At 52.7% G+C, this 20,215-nt stretch overlaps 1 protein-coding gene across 1 annotated transcript; it reads right to left on the bottom strand.

Moving 5' to 3' along the window:
* Positions 1–236: 236 nt before the first annotated feature.
* On the bottom strand, positions 237–19,979 carry TCF25 (transcription factor 25). The gene is made up of 18 exons (XM_069793231.1): positions 19,769–19,979; positions 18,491–18,658; positions 16,116–16,190; positions 14,056–14,180; positions 12,437–12,502; positions 11,214–11,296; positions 10,506–10,636; positions 7,829–7,928; positions 6,810–6,903; positions 5,672–5,764; positions 4,936–5,041; positions 4,397–4,556; positions 3,287–3,374; positions 2,553–2,711; positions 1,797–1,887; positions 1,384–1,463; positions 720–792; positions 237–484 (listed from the first exon to the last, which is right to left on the bottom strand). Exons 1-18 carry the CDS (start codon positions 19,949–19,951, stop codon positions 323–325), a joined length of 2,037 nt encoding a protein of 678 aa, XP_069649332.1. The 5' UTR covers positions 19,952–19,979; the 3' UTR covers positions 237–322.
* Positions 19,980–20,215: the final 236 nt, after the last annotated feature.

Here is a 20,215-nt window from a genome sequence, read left to right on the forward strand (position 1 = left end):
AAACACAAGACCAGGAGAAGAGCAGGCAGGGGGACAAACAGGACAGCAAATGTGCTTGGAGGAGGCCAGAAGGGGACTAAGCTGACTTGGGGCCGAGGGACAGCTGCTGTAGATTAGTCCTGCCTCTTTCAGACAGTCCTCACCCCCTGCCGAGAGATGCGGAAAGGTGCCCACGGTGGCAGCCCCCCCCCTCCCCCCCCAGACAGAGCCCATCCCCACAGCACGAGCGGGCGCCCGGGGTTTGTGTGACTTTATTGGAGTGCGACACAAGTCGGCGGGGGGGTGATTACAGAGGGTTGGGGGGGAGATGCACACTCTCGACTCAGTCCCAGTCCCCGTCGCCTTCGGGATTGTCGTCTCGGGGGGGTTCCTGAAACTGGATGTTCGCCAGCATGTCCCGCATGGCTGCCATGAGCCTGTTCACCCCCTGGTTAAGGTCCTGCCCTGCTCCAGCCTCTTCATCCCCGTCATGCCTGATGTCCCCCTGCAAGAGAGGAGAGCTGGAGGGGCCAGGCAGGGAGCTGCCTGCCTGTCTGCAGCAGGCAGGGAGAGAGACAATGCCGCTTGCCAAAAAGCATCAGGCTGCTCTGCAACCTGACGTTTACACACTGCATATGCCAAGAGCCACTCCCTTTGCAGAAACACTGTGCAGTGGGAACTTCGGCGTACCGACAGCAAAAGTGCGCTCTGATCTGCCCACAGCAGCTGACTGCACATACCTGCAAGTTAAAATTTGGCAACAGCGATCGGAAGAAGAGAGATAAAGTGCTTTCGTTGGATGGATGATTCGTTCTGAAAGACAGAAGTCACACCATGGTTAAGGGGGCAACTTGGTACTCGACCTCTCGCTGGGGCTGAGGCAGCGCAGAGATGCTGGAGAGAACACGGGCCCTCCCGAGCCAGCCCCGAAGCAGGGTACTGGGGGGTTCTTGGAGATTTCTCACACCAGGCAGCCAGCAGCTGGCCAGCCTCTGGGCAAAGCAGCCATTAGAAGCACTAGCAGGTTTGCTCTGAGCTGGGTCAGTGCATAAGAAACATATGGGCGTCACCTCAATGGCCTGTGCGCACCACGGCTGGCTGTGCTTAAACCTGTCTTTACCCCAAACCACCTCAATTAAGAAACAGCCAAAGTTTTTCAGTGGCCTTTGCCTTAATGGTTGTGAACAGCTGCCGTCTCCGACAGTGACCACCAAGGAAAAGCGGCAGGACCAGTCCTGCCTGTACATTCTGCCTGTCGGCGAGCACCGCAAGCCAGGCTGCTCTTCCTCCAAGATGGAGGAGGACATCAGCTCCGAGCACCCACAGGCACCCAGGCCCGGGGGTGAGGGCATGCTGGGAACATGCTGGCTGTGCCAGCGCAGAAACGAGGGGTGGCGAAGGTACCTTTCTGGTCTGGTGTAGGAAACGATGGAGTCCAAAGGAGGCAAGGGGTCAAACCCCATCACAGGCTGCGAGGTCACCTCCTGCGGGGGGTAAGAAGAAAGAAGGGGTGAAGGCTGCGTCACCAGCAGCAGCAAACACTGAGGCAGAGAGATGGTCGGACCAGCTGGACGGCTCTTTGTCTTGGGGAGCGCAGCAGAGCCGGGCACCAGCTGCAGCTTGGCCTGCCCACACACGCACCCCCGTGTGTCGCCCGGGAAGCCATGCATACAGAGAGGACACTTTGAGGTCAGCTGGATGCTTCTTGCTGGTGGCTGGGGTTTAAGGCGTGCCCAGCGTCCGCATGCACGGCATGGATGCAAATCCCATCACACCGCATGCAGCGGCACCGCCTGTGCCCCACCAGGGCCCCTCACCAGAGGCAGAGCTGCCGTGGCCTCCTTCATCTCCGAGAGGATGATGTGCCGGTAGATATTCCTGGGTGCACTCTGGTACCGCATCTTCCTCCTAAAGCAGGGAGGGGGACAGAGGATTGCACCGAGCACACCTCAGCATAGCCAGCTTTCCATTTCTGCTTCTCTAGGTGCATCGTCAGCTTCATCCCTGGCTCTGGGGGGATGCGCCGTATTGGACAGAGCTGGCCTATAGCGAAGCCAAAGTCACTTGGCAGCTGCTGACCTCCGGAGGAAAGAGCAGAACAGCTCAGGGACACTGTACCTAATGCCCCTCTCTTCTGCTTCTCAGAGCTGGAAAGTGTTTCTAAGCACTAACCTGCCCTGTGCAATAAATCCCCGAGCTGTGCAGCCATCCGTGCCCTTCCCAACCAGCAGCAACCCCTCCGCCCTCTCTGGGCGATTTCCAAGGCACAGGCAATGGCCGAGGATGGGGGAAGCCGGCGCAGCACACACTCCCCAGTGAGCAAAAGCCGCAGCTCTTCATTCACGTTTGTGCAAAGCAGGGAAAAGCCTCTGCCTTCCTGGCCCCACAGTGTAACCCCTGGCATCAGCAGCCACCATCAGATCGGCAGACGTGGGGTTCTGAGCAAGCCCCAGCACCGCTGCAGCCCAGGACAGAGCTCCTCTTGTCTGCAGAGCGCTTCGGCCTGCTCTGTCCCCATGTTTCAGCACCCATGCCTGGTACAAGAGCCGCTCACCTCCACCGGCCGCACTCACTTGTGCTCAGACTCCTCCACCAGCGGGTCCCGGGCATCCACCATGCGCAACACCTCATGGACGTTGGTCTCCAGCCACGCCATGACGGCTGGGTCCTTCCACAGGGAGTGAGTCCTTCCCACGTAAAGGGACGTCAGCTGGTTCAAGGCGGGAGGCTGGCTACAGGAGACACTTGTTATTCAGGGCACTCTCCTCCTTCCCGCCTGCAGGTCCCTGTGCGGGCTGGCAAGGGCTCGTCTCTGCACTGTGCTTCAGCGTGAGAACACAAAGAGAGGAATCGCAGGCTCCCTGTTTTGCTATTTCCATCTACCTTCACCAGTTTTTCTGCCTCCATCTATTTTTGGGATAAGCATAACCATGAGATGAAAGTTAATGCTGCCTTGACTGGAGGGGGAGACCACTCACGTGTTTAGGAGGACCACGTGTCAGGGAAATCCAGACTGGTAGGAGACGGCCTGCCCTGAGAGCATGCACACATTGTTCTCTCTTACTACATGTACCAACAAGCTTCAGTATGAACTTCTGACCCATCCACATTAAGGTGAGGCGGGTCTACTAGCATTATCTGGTGGCCATTATGGAAATCCATTATCAAAGCATCTAGCAGCCTACTCAGGAAAACCAAATACTCTCCTCTGCAGCTTTGTAACTCCATTAGCTGCCTGAGCAAGCAAAGGCCCCATTACTGGCAGAATCAATTCCTTCTCTTTACTGAGAACATCTCCAGGGCTTACCTTATCTGAGCATTCAGCCCAAAAAAGGAATGGGACGCGACCCTGGCATCGGGCTGCACACTGCAGTGATCCAACAACAGCATAAGAACTGCAGGAGAAAGTCAGACAGCAACAGCCTGGTGAGGAGCACCACCGGCCACCACTGCCAGGGCTGCAGAGATAGCCTCATTCTGGGGGGCCAGCACCCCACCAGGGTGCTGAACAACCACCCACGCAAGGAGGGTGCAAGGATGCTGCTGGGGGTTATGCTGTGTTTTGATCTCTGTGTGGATGACGGAAACAGATTCAGAGTAAACAAAAACCAAACTTTTTTATCCCCCCAGTGAAATAAGGTGCAATTTTCTACACTTAATGCAGCTGGCCTTTGAACTTGAACAAGGGTTTTATTTCAGTCACCGTGACAAGCAGCAAAAAAGATGGTTTTAGCCAACACAAACTAAACCTCTGTTCAAGAGCTGGTTATTCCTGCCTATAAAGTCACACCCTGCTCTGGGCCCAGAGGGGCTATATATCTCCTTTCATGGACAGCAGCACCAACTGGATGAAAGCAAGGGTGATGGGTGCCCATAGAGAGCACATCTAAAGCAGAGCAGTGCCTCAGAGGGAAAGCCAAGAGAGACTTGCTGTCTCTGGTCTGGGCAACCCTGGGGTGAAATGTTTTCCTGCTCCAAGACTCTGGCTCTCATTCTCTCCCAACTTGCATGCCCGTGACCATCTCTAATGAAGGGGCATCAGCTGCTCCGAGGAGTGTGCGCAGCAGGGAGAACAGTCACTGATCTCTTCCTAACACAGCTCACGGCTGCGGGGGCCCTACCTGGCTCCACTGTTCTTTTGCCAGCCCTGCCATGGCCGGGGGTAGGATGGCTGAATCCCACCGCTGCCACAGCAGACGCAGGTAGAGCTGTGTACCTGCCACTGCCGGTCTGCCCGAGCTCCGTCACCCTCTGAGTCAGGGCTCCCATCTCCCACAGGCAGAGGTGCACGCCATTTGCAACCCACGGGCAAACTGCTGCCTCTGCATTTGATTCCCTGGGATCCAGCCTTCACTCTCACAGATGAAAACAGTGACAAAGCCTGTGGGGACGGACTTACCGGTGGGGAGAGACTTACCGCTTGGGAACATGATCAATGCAAGCTGGATGAGCCGGGCGGCTCTCTCCCGGGCTTGGCTTAGCTCCAGCTCCGAGCGCTCCTCCTGCTGGCTCAGGAAGAAATAGGCCAGCGGCACCGAGAAGGCAAAATTGGGCAGCTGGGACAAATTCCGGTGACTCTGCAGGATCAGAGACAGAGTTACCGAGAAATGATGCTATGCAGAATGATCTCGATGTCACTGGGCTGCACACAGGGTGGGGTTTCTTGCTTGCGGGATTAAGTTACTTTCCAGCTGCTGGCTTGATGCTCCCACAACTGAGTAAGCAATTTTGAGTTCGTACAATTGTTTGCAGGGTACCAGGATTACAAGAACAAACAGCCCAGCCTTTACGGGTCATTCTGATGCTGTTAGGATGCCAGCCTGGCTGTGAGACAGCCCTCAAAGGGCTAACCTGTTTACGAAAACCTCAGGCTCTGTGGCACAGCGTGCCAGTCCCAGGAACCAGCTCTCCCCTCTCTGCCCCTTCTCTGGCCAGGGCTGCATGTTGCCAACTCACCTCCCACTCCTGGAACATACGGGTCAGGAAGGTGTATTCTCTAGCTCGGAGGGACAGAAAATCGATCAGCAGCAGCACGCACAGCGGGTCATTCTCTGGATCAAGGCTTCAGAGGGAGGCGAGCACAAGAGGAGGAAACAAAATCAGTGTCACAAAAGCTGAAGTAGCTGTCCTCATTTCTAAGTCAAACAAGACTTTCCCACTAGCATCCAGAGCGCTTCCGTGACTCAGCAAGCGGAGATAACGGGAACACGATTGTTCCTGCATGGCCGGAGTGATGGTGCAACGCCCTGCCTGGTTCGCATCCCTGCAGAGGGGTGATGGCCCCCATCACCACCCAGGAGAAGGATCAATGGCCACAAACCAAGCAGGCTGAAGCCACCGCTATACATCTGCTCTGCAGTCTCTGGGCTCTGTGGACCAGCCAGGCCCACAGCTCAGCAGTCCAGAGCAAGGGCCACCCTGGTCCCATCAGTTTAAGCCTCCTCCTCAACAATCACCTCTCTCCAAAGCAGCACCACAGGTAAGAGCCTGTGCCCAAAACTAACCTGTGACACCGCATCCGTAAGGAGTGGAAACAAGCCCTCACTGAGCCTGGGAGAAGTAGTACACCTCTGGGGTTTTTGGCCCGCGCCAGTTAGGTTCGGCGCATTGCTGGAAGCGTGTTCCTCCAAGCCTGAGATGCCCTGCCCCATCCCACAGGGAACGGGGTGCAGCCCTTGGCAGGGGCACCTACCTCAGAATCAGCTTGCAGAACTCCAGGGCTGTCCGGGGACAGCCTCTCTTCTCCAGGAACATCAGGTGCTTGAAGAGAGCCAGGAAGAAAGCCCTGTGTGCGGAACAGCAACAGGGTTTAGAAGCCAGATTTGGAGAAAAGCACCTCGTGCCACTCAAGAACAGCCCCAGCTCCTTGCCCCCCGAGCATCAGTGCCGCTGTGCAGCCAGCGGGGTCCAGGGAACCTAGCCTGGTGCAGTACCACAGGGTACCACAGACACCCCATGTTCCCATCTCTTTTTTTTTTTTAATCTCTTTGTGCAGGTATAAGGACAGCAAACCCACGGCCTGCTCTGCAGACTGGGGCCGACAACTCAGGACAAGAGAAACAAGTAAATCCCCAAAGTCTGCATCCTCCCTTGTCCCAGCCCACCCAGCCACGCAGAGATGGGGATGCAGCGTGTGCACAACATGTACGGGGGGAGGACTGATGCCCAGACTGGTGTTACAGATCACAGCATTCAGGTCACAGACAGTAAGAAGCCCATCAGTGAGCAGGTACTGGAAATCTGAGCAACCTCCAGGTACAGCAGTTTGGGAGAGATGACTTGGGTCAGCTGACTGGAAAATTCCCAGAATAAAGTCACCTTTCCCCACAGCTGCAGAGCTGTCACTACATAAAGAGCCGGGCCGGGAGCAGCACGAGCGCTGGGGATGAAGGCCAGGCAAGCAGCACACAAGTGACCAAGCACAGCCATAAACACACAGCTAGTGTTTTTGTGACAAAAATAAGTACCATTTTGGGCTAACGGGTACTAATTGCAGGAGAAGGATATGACAGGGAGGAAGAGTTAACACTCCAATAAGGAATCCCTTGGGAAAGAGGATGCTTTGCAAAGAAAGCTCAGTGCAAGAGCTGCTGGTACCCCAGCACCCATCTCAGGAGCCCTGCTGCTGCTTTGCTGAGGGGCACTGCCACTGACTGCCAAGCAGCAGAGCTTGTTCTGACAGAAAGGGACATTCAAGGTCCCCCTGCCACCACTCGCCAGCATGGATGACGCAGCAGACATTGTGAATCTGGGTCTCTGTGGCCAAAGTAGGCCAGGGCACGCCGCAACAGCTCTCCGGCAGATGCGGGGCAGGCAGGCGTGCCGCCTACCTGTTCTCCGGCCGCCGGTAGTCCAGCCTGCAGGTCCCGCTGGTGAGACTGAAGACAGGGTGGAAGGCGCACTCCAGGCTGTACAGCGCCCGCTCTGCAGACAGCAAGGACAGTGTCAAGACAAGCCACCACCCCAGCACGCCACGCAGCTCAGATTTAGCCCAGAAGACACTGATAATTGAGAGCTCTGGCACCCATGAAATAAGCTTGTTCACACTCTAGCCATGCACAAAACTACTTCAGAGTACGTGATACCCAGGCAAACAAGCCGTGTTCCCGTCTGCAGGCATTAGATCATGCTCTGGTTGTGAAAAGCAACTCTTCTGGAGGTCTGGGATTGAGGCTGGTACAGATGCCTCTGCCACAACTATCTTCACATAGGGAAGCCAAAGATCCTGTCCTCACTTTGCCTCTGGCCCCTTCTGTCATGATGGAGAACACACGTCCCAGTTACCAAACATCACATCTGACACCCGAGACTGTAGCACAGCAGTCTGAGGGGCAGCTATCCTCCAGGATGCCTCCTGCCCCCCACACAGCCTGGGGTGTCCTGAGGATCAGAGCCCAACATGCTGAGCTGCAAGGTGCTGATCAGAGGAAGGCAAGGAAGGCTGGCCCGGAGGGTTAGGCAGGCTCCCCGCAGAGTGGGTATGCTTCCTGGAGCAGCCCCTCACACTGTTGTATCTCATAGCTACTAAATCAGACCCTCCTCCTGCAAGGGATGTCCTACAGGTGGGACCCCACCACAACCAGACAATCCTTCCTTTCATTTTGAAGGTGAACGCTGATGTGCTTTGCTCCAGACAAACAAGTCCGGCTCTATTTAAAAGCCTCCAGCAAAAGTTGCTGGTCTGCAGGATCACATAAGGCCGAGCGCTCATGGCCCCAGAGTCACAGATGGGGAGCCAAACCAACCCTTCTGGTTTGCTGCTTCTCTGTTGAAACGAAACCAAAACTGAACCAAAAGCCTTTGATTACTAATTCACGCCAGGACATCTGCTTCTCACCTCAGCTCTTACCTATGAGATCACGGGCCATCTCCTGATCCTCCTGCATCCTGCACACATCGCTGAGCTGCAGAAGGGAGTCCACGTGGTATGGGTTCATCTGAAGCAGCAGCTACAGAAGAGCATAAGCTTGATTACACGATGGCACAAATCACCGGTTTCTCACGCGCTCTGCCTAGGAGGCAAGCTCTGTAAGCGTGGCAGGGACACAAATGTCCTGACACCCCATGTAAGAGAAAGGAGCTGTTCTTGCCCCTGGGCCTGAAGGTGAAGAAATCCTGTCCCACACCATCGGAGAGCCAATGCTCAGACTGTAGTGCGAGGCTAGGGATGCACCTTACCTGAAAGGCTAAAACTATGGATTAAAAGAACCTAAGAATAGTCACGCTGGGTCAGAGTAGGGGTCCATCTCGCATCGTCTCTAAAAGCAGATGCCTGGGAAAGAGGGCACGAAGCTGGGCACACGTGACTACTCCAGCACACTCTAAGCTGCCAAACTTTAGGGGTTCAGGGACCCCCACTGTCAAAGATGCCATTGGTATTAATGGTGTCTCCTCTCATGAATTTGTTTGCTTACTGACCCAGGTACCATTCCAGCACCCCAGCTCTGCGATACAGAAAGCCATCACTTAACCACACAATGCAAAAAACTTTTAATCCCAGCCTGCCAGCTCCATCCCTGTGTTGGAAGGGACAGCAGAGAGATCTCTCCCCACCCCATACAGGATCTGAGCCCTCGACTGCAGCTTCCCTCAGGCAGCTCCCTCCCAGCGCCATCCCAGCCGACCCAGCTTTTCCAGTGCTGAGGCCATGCCAGGCCTTTGATCATCTTTGCTGTCCTCCTCTGAATCTCTCCCAGCTCCACCATATCCTTTTGAAGGTGAGGGCCCAGAACTGCATGCAATATTCCAGATGCAGGCAGCAGGCATAATTACATTTTTGTTTTATTCTTTACCCCTAAAGAATTCTGAGCATTTGATCAGGCTTTTGCTTCCTCTGAGTACTGAGAGGACATTTTGACACATCTATTACAATTCCAGGATCCAGGTCCTGAATGGTAATGGATTAAAACCATCTTTTTCCAGGCTTCAGAAGTTTAACCACACCTGAAAAACCTCTGCATTCACCAGTTACATTATAAACGGGCTACTTTTTCCAAGTACCTAAAACTCAGTTTCAATATGAAAATACTGAAGCTATTTCAAATCTCCTCATGGTTTAGTTTTGGGATTTTTTTTTTCCCCAAAAAACTGAAAAATACAGCTTCAAAAGCACCAGAAGTTGCACATCTGCAGGATGGTGGCCAGTGTGACCACCTGCAGCACAAAGCCTTTATGCTCTAGGCTGTCCCAGCCCAGGACCTTTGCATCTGTGCCACTTGCCTGACGTTCTACCCCTTCCTTGCTTGCTCTTAAATTCCTTTCTAGTCCTCCTTTTCGGAAAGGATGGAGCACCTAGGGTCATTGTGATGGGAAAAAGTGCTCTTCACGCACTTTACAACTTCACCCGCAAGACCCTTTTAAGCCACTAGCAAGAGCAGAAAAAACATTCACTGAGCAGGACACCCTCCCCCCCAATAATGTTTTTCATGCTGAAACCACAGCAGCAAAGCAGACCTGGGCTCCAGCTATGTTGAGACTGTGGTTATCACAGATAAACTGCTTGAGGGTTTGAAGTACTTCTGGTATCAGCAAACCCATCTGTTAGATTTTACCCTTAATAGAAAAGTGGAAGACTAAACCTGTAGGAATATCTTCAAATGTAGCCAGACCCACTTAACAGAGACAGAGCATAACGACTAGAAAGTACCACGGAAAACCTGTCCTGCTCTGCACAGTGGTGTGAGACCATGTTTGAGCTGTCCTTAGGACGCTGGCTCTCAGGTTGATCACTGCTGCATAGGAATTACCTTGCATCATCTAATGTGAATCCCTCAGTCCAGTCAGCAGGCAGAATTGATGAGCTGGAGAGAGCAGTGGCCATGAGCAGAGGGTGGGAAAGCAGAAGGAAGTAAACTTTATTTAGTAGACAATGGCCTCTTTAAGAAACTTCTCCAGGGAGTGTCTCTGAGCTCATGTGGCCAGGGTTTTCAGAGTAAAAATACCTCATTTATGGTTCAATTTTACTGTTGCTTATCACTACAAACTATAAATGTTACCATACAGTTTAATGAGCTTGGACACACATGAAGAACTTTCAACACAAAGATTGTTTTGCTAAAATACCAAGAAAAGACACATTTTTCATCCATGCAAGAGTTTATAAATACAACAGCTGTTAGTTTAGATTCCCATTTAAAGATCGGTTTATACAATATTTCTCCCTTCCCAGCTGAAGAGCTGAGACAAGGGAGCTTTATCCCTACACTTTCAGCCAAATGGTCAGTTCCTGCAGGCTCCTCTTCCAGATGGCTACCTGGCAAGCTCTCGGGCAGAGCCACCGAGGCTTGGCCACCAGCCACTGGACCTCATTTGCACCAGGGTGGTCACTTATCTTATCCGTAATGTGAAAGCAGAGCTCAGAAAGCAACACTGCCTTGCCCAACACAGAGGGGACACAGGGCTCTACTGCTCAAAATGAGACTGGCAAAAAAAGAGCACTGGGATGCATCAGCCCACCTCCCCTGCTAGGAAAAGGGGCTGCAGGAATCAGAAGGCAACAGCATGGGCAACCCAATTTCACAACATACCACAATGTTGTTGGGGTCCATGGACTCTACAGCATCCAGGAACTTGAACTGCACTTGCTGGTACTCGCGATGGTGCTCGAAGGTGAAGTACTGCACTCCCCTCCTGGTGTCCACCAGCTGCATTGTAATACCTAGAACGTGCATGGGAGATGTGGGTTCCACTGCTGCCAGCCTGCAAGCACAGCAGTAAGAGAAGCTCTTCTGCTTTCTTATCACACAGAAAGCTCATTCACATCACTGGGTCCAAAGCCAGACATGTTTTCAGAAACAACCAGAGAATTTCACTCCTTTCCCTCCTCTCATGAGTCAAAGTCCAAAACCCACCCAAGAAGCCCAGGCAGCTTTCTCTCCCCACAGATATTTTTCATTATCCAGCAATACTGCTGTTAAGAAGGGAAGTACTCATATCTTGCTACCTCCAGGAAGAGGACAAACAAACCCTCAAATGCTAAGATACGATATGACAGAGTTCTCCCTGTTGAGAAAGGAGGTACTTCCATCAGCTGACGAGCAGTTCCCTTTCTCCATCAGCCAGTGCAAAGCCTGTGCCTGGCAGCTGATGAGAGCAGCTCCAGTTTCTGTGCGCTGAGGCTCTAGGAAAGCCAGGCTGGCAGGAGCAGCCGTCCATGCCAATACGGGCACAGGACCGACGTGCCCTGTCAGCTAGCGGCAGCACGGTGCTTCGGGAGGTGGCACCGAAAGCCTCACCTGTTTTGCTGTAGCGCGGCCAGGTGTTCTTGGGACCCGTCAGCCACATGCTGCGGACATACTGGCGCTGCCTTTGCCTTGGCCTAGGGACATAAACACAACAGGTCACGATTTCTCTGTACTAACAGAATGAGGAGGGCTGCAACCAGCCAGAAAAAGGATGATTCAGGGAAAAAGAGACCCAACTTCTCCCCTAGCTGCAGCCCTGCCACACAGAGCTTTTGCCCAGAGCTTTAACGTGTTTGCCTTCAAGACACAACATACCTTTGCTCAGGCTCTGCTTTACTTGAACCATTCCTCTTTGGGTCAGCCAGTGCCTCCAGCATTTCCACTTCAATAGCTTCTCTCCCCTGTTTTTATTCCTGCCAAGTTCTCAGCTGCCTCTTCGCTTCAAACAGCTTCCCAGGTCCAATTAAGAGAGCCCCATATCCCTCTGACTCATCTCTCTTCCCAGCAGTGCCTTCAAATGTCAACTGATCTAGTTTAAGCCATACTCACAAATGCAACCAATTTATTGGTTCAGGGCAGGAGGAATTCAGAAATCAAGGCTACCCTAAGAAAGTCATGTCTCCTCAGTAAGGGACTGCTGCTTCTTCCTCAAGCACTAAATATTCTTCCACAGACTCTCTCAGAGAAGGCTTCTGCTTCCACCATCACTGCTCTGAGCTTATACCATTCTTATGTGTACATTTTTCAACCAGCTCATGAAAGCAAGAACTTTCTGACTAACACTGACCACAGTGCAATGGATAACTGCATAGAGACCTCACACTCAAGAAGCAGTAGGTTCCCTGGGCCCCTGAAATCACATGCATGAGACCCCCTGGAAAGCATTCAGGGTCCACTTTGTAAGACATCAGAGACTTTGGAATAGCAACAAGAGACAAATGCTGGAGAAAGAAAAAAAAAATCTAAGAGTCTGTACTCTACGAATTTGAGTGAAAGGACTTTAGAAGGCTGTTTTAACAATAAATGCGAGGGGAAACTAGCAGAAGAAAAAGCAAATGCTAGCAAAAGCCTGGAGAAGTCTTACTCCCTCCCTCACATATATCACAAAAAAATATTCTCCTGTCCCAACAAGTGACTACTACATAAGTAAGACACCCTGAACCCTGGATTCCCTGCCCAGGTGTGGCACTGGGGACTCAGTAAGCCGTACCAAGGGAAGGACAGACACACCGACTCAGACTTTTAAAGGGTTTAATATGAAATTCTGGACTAACCTCAGTTCACCAAGAACAGTGCGAGCCCCAAAGTATCTCTTCAACTCGTTCTCTGGGTTCAAGTTTCTGAGAAGGTTGAAACGAGAAAGAAAAGCTACTGTCAGTTAAACATAGCCAAAAGTCTCACACTCGAGTCCTCTCCATCAACCTCAAGTGCTCTGTACCTCAAACTGTCTCTGGCCAAGCCCCCGAACTGTCACACGCACCACTGATCGGACACAACACACAGAAAAGAGACTAAAAATAGTCAGAACAGGAGGCATCGAAAGCCCTGTTCAATCAGACACAGGCTTCCTTCGTGCTTTGGATCTGCTCCAAAGCCGGTGCTGAGCTGGGGAATACTTCTGCTGCCCTCTCCAGGGCATCTGGGGCCTTAGTCTGGGATACTCTCAGGACAGCCTCCGCTCAGGAGCGCACGCTCGGGGTACGTGTGCCTGCAAAACACGAGGTAACTGCTGCTGGCAGCCTGCAATTCGGGGCAAGCACCCTAACCACTGCATGGAGGCTGGCAAGGATTAGAATACATTTTTTTAATACAAAGATCTTGTATCAAAGCATGACAATAACTACAGTTTTCTTGATCTAACATTTGGCCCAGAGAAGGGAGGCGTATTTGAGAGGGGTTTCTCTCTGCTGCCCAGTGAGCAGGGCTTGAAGAGAGGGAGTGGGAAGGCTGAGATCCAGCACTGCTAACCCTCACCTGCTCAGAGATTATCCAGCTCTCAAAGGTTTCTTAATAATGTTTACCTGACCAGAGAAGTCACCAAAGTTTAAAACCACCTCTAGGTAAACAAACATTCTGCCTTTACTGCAGTGTCCCTGAACAGGCTACGCTAGCACTGAATGCCCACCAGCCTAGACTCAGTTTTGATGCAGCGTGACTGGAGGTTTCAAAACCGGGACTGGTAAGTTGTCCCAGCTACAAGTTTAAATGTTTTCTCCAAAACCAGAAAGAGCTGCCAGTGTCTGCGCTAGCCCAGGGCTCCGAAATATGCTGGACACAGCAGCTGGCCCATTCCTAACAGGTTTCCCAGTGCAATACAGGCCCAGATGTTACAGATCTCAAGTCTGAGGCAGATTCATTCTCCAGCTCTTGGACATGATTGGCACATAGTCCACTTTGTTGATGGTGACATGTGGGAAACGTTAGACAAGTCTAACTTGCTTTCCTGGTGAAATTAGCTCCTGGCACTGCACAGCACATGCTGTACTGGGGCCTGCTGCTCACAGCACCCGGTCTGAATGCAGCCAGTCACCTGGCCAGGTGAGTTTGATTGCAAAGCTTTAGGCACCAGGGCTCTCAGCAGCTCTGCAGAGATTCTCCTACAGAGTCGCAGAGTATTTTAGGCTGGAAGGCACCTCTGGAGGTTAATCTGGTCCAGATGCCCACTCAAACCAGGCTTGACAGCAGACAGTACCAGTCACCACTCAAAACTGAACACAGCTCCAAGAGCAATGGTTAGAAACAGGGCTGTACACAACCATTACCACAGCCCCTTTCAAGCAAGGTCCTGCATTCATGGCCAGATCACACTGGGAGGCTCCCCAACTCCCTTCCTCAGGGGAACAGATATCCCTGTCATGCCCAAGGCCAAAATCAAGAAGGAAGCAAGCACTACCTGTGCTCTACATAGAGCAGAGGCCTGCTGCCAGCGATTATTCCACTCTGGGTTTGCTGTGATAGCCCATTGGTATCCTCAATCTTCTCCAGCAGGCTGTCGATGTCTTCCAGGTCATTGTCTTCCTTAAGATAGGCACAGGCAAAGACAAGGCAGTTATTAGAGAATGAGTCACCACAGCACACATGTCACCCAGTGGAGATCACATCCAGCTGCCCCCGGGTCTTTCAGCTTGTCTTGACCTGTGTGTGACACTGGTGCCCCTACCACTCTCTTACTGAGGCCTCCCACTCTCCGCTCAGCCCCCTATTCCCTCAGGAATCCCACCCAGAGCCTGCTTTCCCTGCCCAACTGCCTCTGAAAGGGCTAGCTGCTCTTCCCTGCTTGCTCAAGGTATCATAGGGCTGTTGCTCTTCACACCATCATGAGTCTGAACGTGGCAGCTGAATATATCTAGCGTGGGCAAGAGCTGGCAGGCTGTCTGGTCTCTGGTCTGCCCCTTCCTACCCAGCCTTCACTGTGCTTTGTCTGGTTTATTTATACTATAATGCCTATAATATCATAAAATGTTGAGGTGCTGATTTTAATTATAAATATTTAAATAATCAGCCTTTACCATCTACTTTCCATGGAAACACTAAGTTACTGCTGTGACCCTTGTAATAATGTATCACTCGCATGACTTTAACCCAGCTCTAATGTATTGCACTCACTCTCTCCATCTTCTAACAACCCAAAGAATATATCCAGCAGCGCACACTCAACAGTTGTATAACACTTTCATCCTGATTTTCCTCTGTTTTTCCCCACAAATAGCAAGTGATGCATTTCTTATGTGGCCGTTTCACATCCTCCTCATGATGTACGTGGGTGGAACACAAAATTCCATTCATGACACCCAAACAGCCCTGCGAGCTTGCCTTTTCCAGCTAAATATAGCCACTCCGCGTGAAGTGGTTACATGAAGTTTATAATGTGCTTTGCATTTAAATGCTTGAACAAAGGTAGTATTATCTCTAGTGAGCAAATCAAACTGCCTCTTTCTGGGTATGAAGTCTCCCTACAGCTGGCAGTTGTCACCCTATTTCTCATTTTCTCGGACTGGGAGAGGAAACGGGCTCTTTGATCGGGTTCTCTGCCTTAGTAACTCGCTCTGAGCTCACCCAGCTGAATTCCCAGGGAGGCGGCGGCCAGCCGGGCACCTACACCGGAGTCATGGCTCACCCATTCAGCACTTCAGCGTACTGCAGCTCAGGATGTTTAGCAAAGGATCTCCCCCAAGTAAACAGTTAAGACTCTTAAATGTTAGCAAAAAATTAGTTCCCACTTAAACTTTATTTCTGTTGAATTTAAAAGACCAATGACTGTAATCCCTCTAGTCTCCTAGCCTCACTCAAGTAGGTAAAGTATATTCAAGCATACACATTTGTCTCTTATAGTTTATCCACAGAGATACTGCATAAAGTTCTCACTCCAAGCACACCTCCCTAGGGGTAGACAGCTTAGTCAGAGACAATCACTGTCCCCTTGCTCCCTTCACCAATGACGGGACAGAGCAGGTCCTGCGGGAAGAGCACTTGGCAGTGCGTTTGCCGATAATGCATGAGCAGAAGCTCCTATAAGCATTCAACTATCAGATGTCAAACTACAGAGAAGGTGCACCGGGGAGAAGGGAATGTGAACGATGGTTGGCAGTGAGAGCTCTGTATGGCTCTGCAGAGCCAGGAGAGCTACCTAAGTGGGGCAAGGAAATCAGAGTGAAAATGCAAAATTCCTCGCACTGTACCCCCTCCCATGTGAAGCCTCGAAGCAGAGATGAAAGAAGATGCCGCTGTGAGGATTTCAGCCCTAAGCATCTGCAGCAGAGCTGCGCCAGCCCCGGCTGTTTGAAGGACCACAGTCAAAAGCTGCTATTGCCGTTTCATAATTTTAAATGAGTACAATGCAAAAAGGAGCATTTTTGCCTCCAAATCTTTCTGCGACTGCCTCAGAGTTGCTACTTCGTCAAGCCCAATGGAGAAATTAGCACAGTCACTAACTCTGAGCAAATGCAGACATACCAGAGTCTCCCCTGCTGAAGTTTTCTTGGTTTTCCTTTTCTTTTTTTTCTTTCGTGGCTTGTTACTCAACACAGGCTGCAAAGAGAAACGGAACAGCTGTCAGAGCACGCCCACAGAGCGCAGGGATGAAAGCTCCATGGGGAGAAAAGCATTTCCCACAGGGCTCAGCATGCCAGGAGGGCCCTTAAATGAAAGCCATATTCATCCTTTCAACTTTGTCAACGAGTGGAAATTAAGCCACAAGGAGAAAATGAAGTAAAGCACCAATGGTTTACAAAAGTAAGGGTTAAACCTCAGCTGACTTTCACATCAATGACCAAGACTACAAAATCAGGCAAGAAACAGTTTAGATAAGCCAGGTGTGGAAGAAACATTTCAGCCCTCCTTCAGTCTCCAGGATAAAATTTATTTCTGTCTTTCTAGTGAGCATGACAGTTTCATCAGTGTCGTGGTTTAACCCCAGCCAGCATCTAAGCACCATGCAGCTGCTCACTCACTTCCCCCCCGCCCAGTGGGATGGGGGAGAGAATCGGAAGGAAAAAGGTAAAACTCGTGGGTTCATGTAAGAACAGTTTAATAGAACAGAAAGGAAGAAACTAATAATGATAACAATAATAAAATGACAATAATAATAATAAAAGAATTGGAATATACAAAACAAATGATGCACAATGCAATTGCTCACCACTCGCTGATCAATGACCAGTTAGTTCCCAAGCAGTGATCTGCTCCCCAGCCCCAGCCAACTGCCCCCAGTTTCTATACTGGGCCTGATGTCACCTGGTATGGAATATCCCTTTGGCCCATTTGGGTCAGCTGTCCTGGCTGTGTCCCCTCCCAACTTCTTGTGCCCCTCCAGCCTTCTTGCTGGCTGGGCACAAGAAGCTGAAAAATCCTTGACTCTGTATAAACACTACTTAGCAAGAGTGAAAACATCAGTGTATTATCAACATTCTTCTCATACTGAACCCAAAACATAACACTATACCAGCTGCTAGAAAGAAAATTAACTCTATCCCAGCCGAAAGCAGGACAATCGGTCACTGATTTTCACAGAAACCAACACCTGCCCAAAAGCACTACACAACACAGGCTCCTCTCACTGCAGATGCAGCTACTTCAGCTCACGATGCTGTGTGGCATTCCCTAACGGGTCAGACCCACTGCTGTCCATGCTGGCTCTTCCCCAGGGAGTACAGAGCTAAAAAGCACCTTTCCAGGATCTACGCACATAATACAGCAAATAACAGCATTACCAGAATAATCCCACAACTCCTGAGCAGATTTCAGAACCAAAGGAACGTGCAGGCCCAATTTGGCTCTATCAAATGGCGGGGAGACGTCTGCCGAGGGCTCCCACATTTCTACCTGGGAAGTGCTGAGAGAAGCAGCCGGTGCACCCTGCAGTGTTTACGCAGCAAATTCACTGGGTCAGGGCCTGCTGGAGCCACTGCTCACACAGGGACTGACCGAGCAGAGCTCACACCGCACATCCAGAGCATTCCCAAGCCCCTGGGCTGGCTGAGGCCACCAGCACAGCTGGACCATGCACCAACAGTGGTCTTTGCTCCTCTGGCCATACCACCTGGCACCCAAAACCCACAGGCACACACCCCAAATGCTGAGACCCAATGGGTGAGGCCAGAGGGCCAATCCCTCTTCGTTCCCCCCAACCCTCATCTCCAGTGAGATATGGGCTAGACTTGCAATGTCAGATCGTTAATTAAGTGCCCCTTTCCTTAGGTGCTTCTGCAAGGAGACACTTCTGAGCTGATGCAGACTACAGGAGGGATTCTTAACACAAAACAACAAGAAAACACTACAGGGAAGAACAAGTTCGGTGTTTGGTTTCCACTGCTTGGAGTCTTCACAACATCCACACCAAAACAAACGCTTCACTGAGCATTTACCCACCAGCCCAGCCCCACGTACAGTGCAGAGCTCAATTAATTGTGCAGGGAAGGGAGCAGAGAAGCAATCTCCCTTTCAGAACCCCAGCGTGCTTTCCTTCTCGCATGCTCTGCCTGACCTCAGTACTCATGAGGACACAGCACAAGGTCTTCCTCAGGAACCTCCTCACTGTGGCTGTAAAATCTCCCTGGATCCTAGGCACAAATGCAACCCTCAGCACCAAATTGCTTGTTCTCCTCCAGATCTGGAGCCCCAAGCACCTGGATTTAAGTTCCCTGTGTGCAACCCTCTCCTGAGGCTCGCATCCTCAGCCTCTGACAAAATCCAGGTGCAAGGGGAAAAAAACACACTTGTCCATCACCACAAAGCTCCTCAGCGCACACAGAGACAGGGAGATAAGAAATCTTCTCTCTGCACCTCATGTGGTGACCGACATCATCGCCAGATCCCTGCGGTTTAGTTACCGTTTGGTCCGGCTGCTCTGCCTCCTTCCCATCTCCCTGCCCATTGCCTTCAGCCTCTTCAGTTACAGCCCCTTCGTTGTTCCCTCCTGCTGCATCCCGCTCGCTGAGCCGGGCATCCGCTCGCTCCTCTCTGGACAGCGGCTCATCCTCCGACTCCTCGGCAGTGATCTGCGCAAACAGACAGACAAGCTGCAGAAACAGCTGGTGTGGGGCTGCGCACTGCCCTCTCCCACACCCAGGGGACAGAATTCCCTAGGGATCTGATCTGTTCCACTCCCACCTGCAAATACAAGAGAAAAATGTTGCAGAAGCAGCGCAGGGCTCAGCCGCCCAACTGGCTTCTCCAGCAGACGGATGGGGATGACCCCTCATTTCAAGCGTGTCGCCCAGCGGGTGCCTGAACAGCCCTGCACCCACTGACTCGCTCCAGGGGAGCACAGGCCCACGACAACGCAGCCACTGCACAGCATGGCCGGCAGAAAAAGCACGGCCCTATCTGGACTCTGCTCTTCCTCGGGAAGAGCCTCCAAAACCAGCCTTGCCTACACTCACACAGCCAAACCTCAAGGAAGGAGAGGGAACCGCTGGGGCTGGCGAAGGTGCCCAGAAAGGAAGGATGAGGCTCTGTCACCTCAAGGAGCCATCTGTGCCATCAGGGCCTGCCTGACCCCCAACCTCCAGCACTGGGATCTTGAGGGGCCAGGAAGGTAGCAGGAACATTCCTAAAACCGGTTTCACCCACTGTCTGACCACCCTGATACTCAGGCCCAGCTCGGACAACATCCAGACCCAGACCACCCAGGCCCTCCCAGGCCTCCCTCCCGGTTGAGCCCCAGCTGCTGCCCCCTCAAGCCCTCCCTAGACCCCCATCCCACCCCAACTCCCTCCCTTTCCTACCGCCCAGCTGAGTCTCCCCCAGGCTTTCGCAGTCACCCACCATCCCAAACCCCTCAGTCCCACGTCAGTCACTGACCCCAAATCACTCCCTCCTTCCTGCAAACTGTCACCTCAGTCACCCCCACCCTGCCACCGCCCCACGGGTCACCGTCACCCCTCTCGGTCACTGCCACCTAGCCCCCCCCACCCCGTTCCCTCCAGTCACCCCCCATCTCTCCCTCAATCACTGCCCTCAAATGAGCCCCTCACAGTCACTGCCAGCCCTCAGCCAGTCCCCCCAAGTAATTGCCACCCCAGCCGCCCCCTCCCACAGCCGCTGCCCCCCCCCGGCACCACCACCCCACAGGCCCCAACCTCTCCCCCACCACTGTCACCCCTCACCAGCTCGAAGCGGTTGCTGACACCGCTGCGGGCCGACCCACGTTGTCCCCTCCCAGCGGCTACTGGTGGCGGCAACCCCTCCAGACCGCGTTCGGGGCCGGGGTCCAGGCCTAGCTCGCCCAGGCCCGGTTCCTCCTGACCCCGCTGTTCCCCCCTCAGCCGCCGCAGGGCCCGCCGCGACATGGAGCCCGGCGACGCACTGCGCCTGCGCCAGCCGCTCCCCCCGCGCCTGCGCCGTCCCGCCCCTCCGCACTGCGCATGCGCCCGAGTGGCCGACACGCCTGCGCAGATCGCTCACACACCCCCCCCGTCCCGCTGCCGCACTGCGCCTGCGCGGGTCTCACCAACCTTCCCGCTCCACGTGGCCCCTCCCCACCGGGTCTACGCCACGCCCCCTCCCGCCATTGCGCAGCCGCAGTGCGCAGTGGGCGGGACCTGCTTCGCGCC

This window comes from Haliaeetus albicilla, chromosome 10 (assembly GCF_947461875.1).
Source record: "Haliaeetus albicilla chromosome 10, bHalAlb1.1, whole genome shotgun sequence".
Lineage (NCBI taxonomy): Eukaryota > Metazoa > Chordata > Aves > Accipitriformes > Accipitridae > Haliaeetus > Haliaeetus albicilla.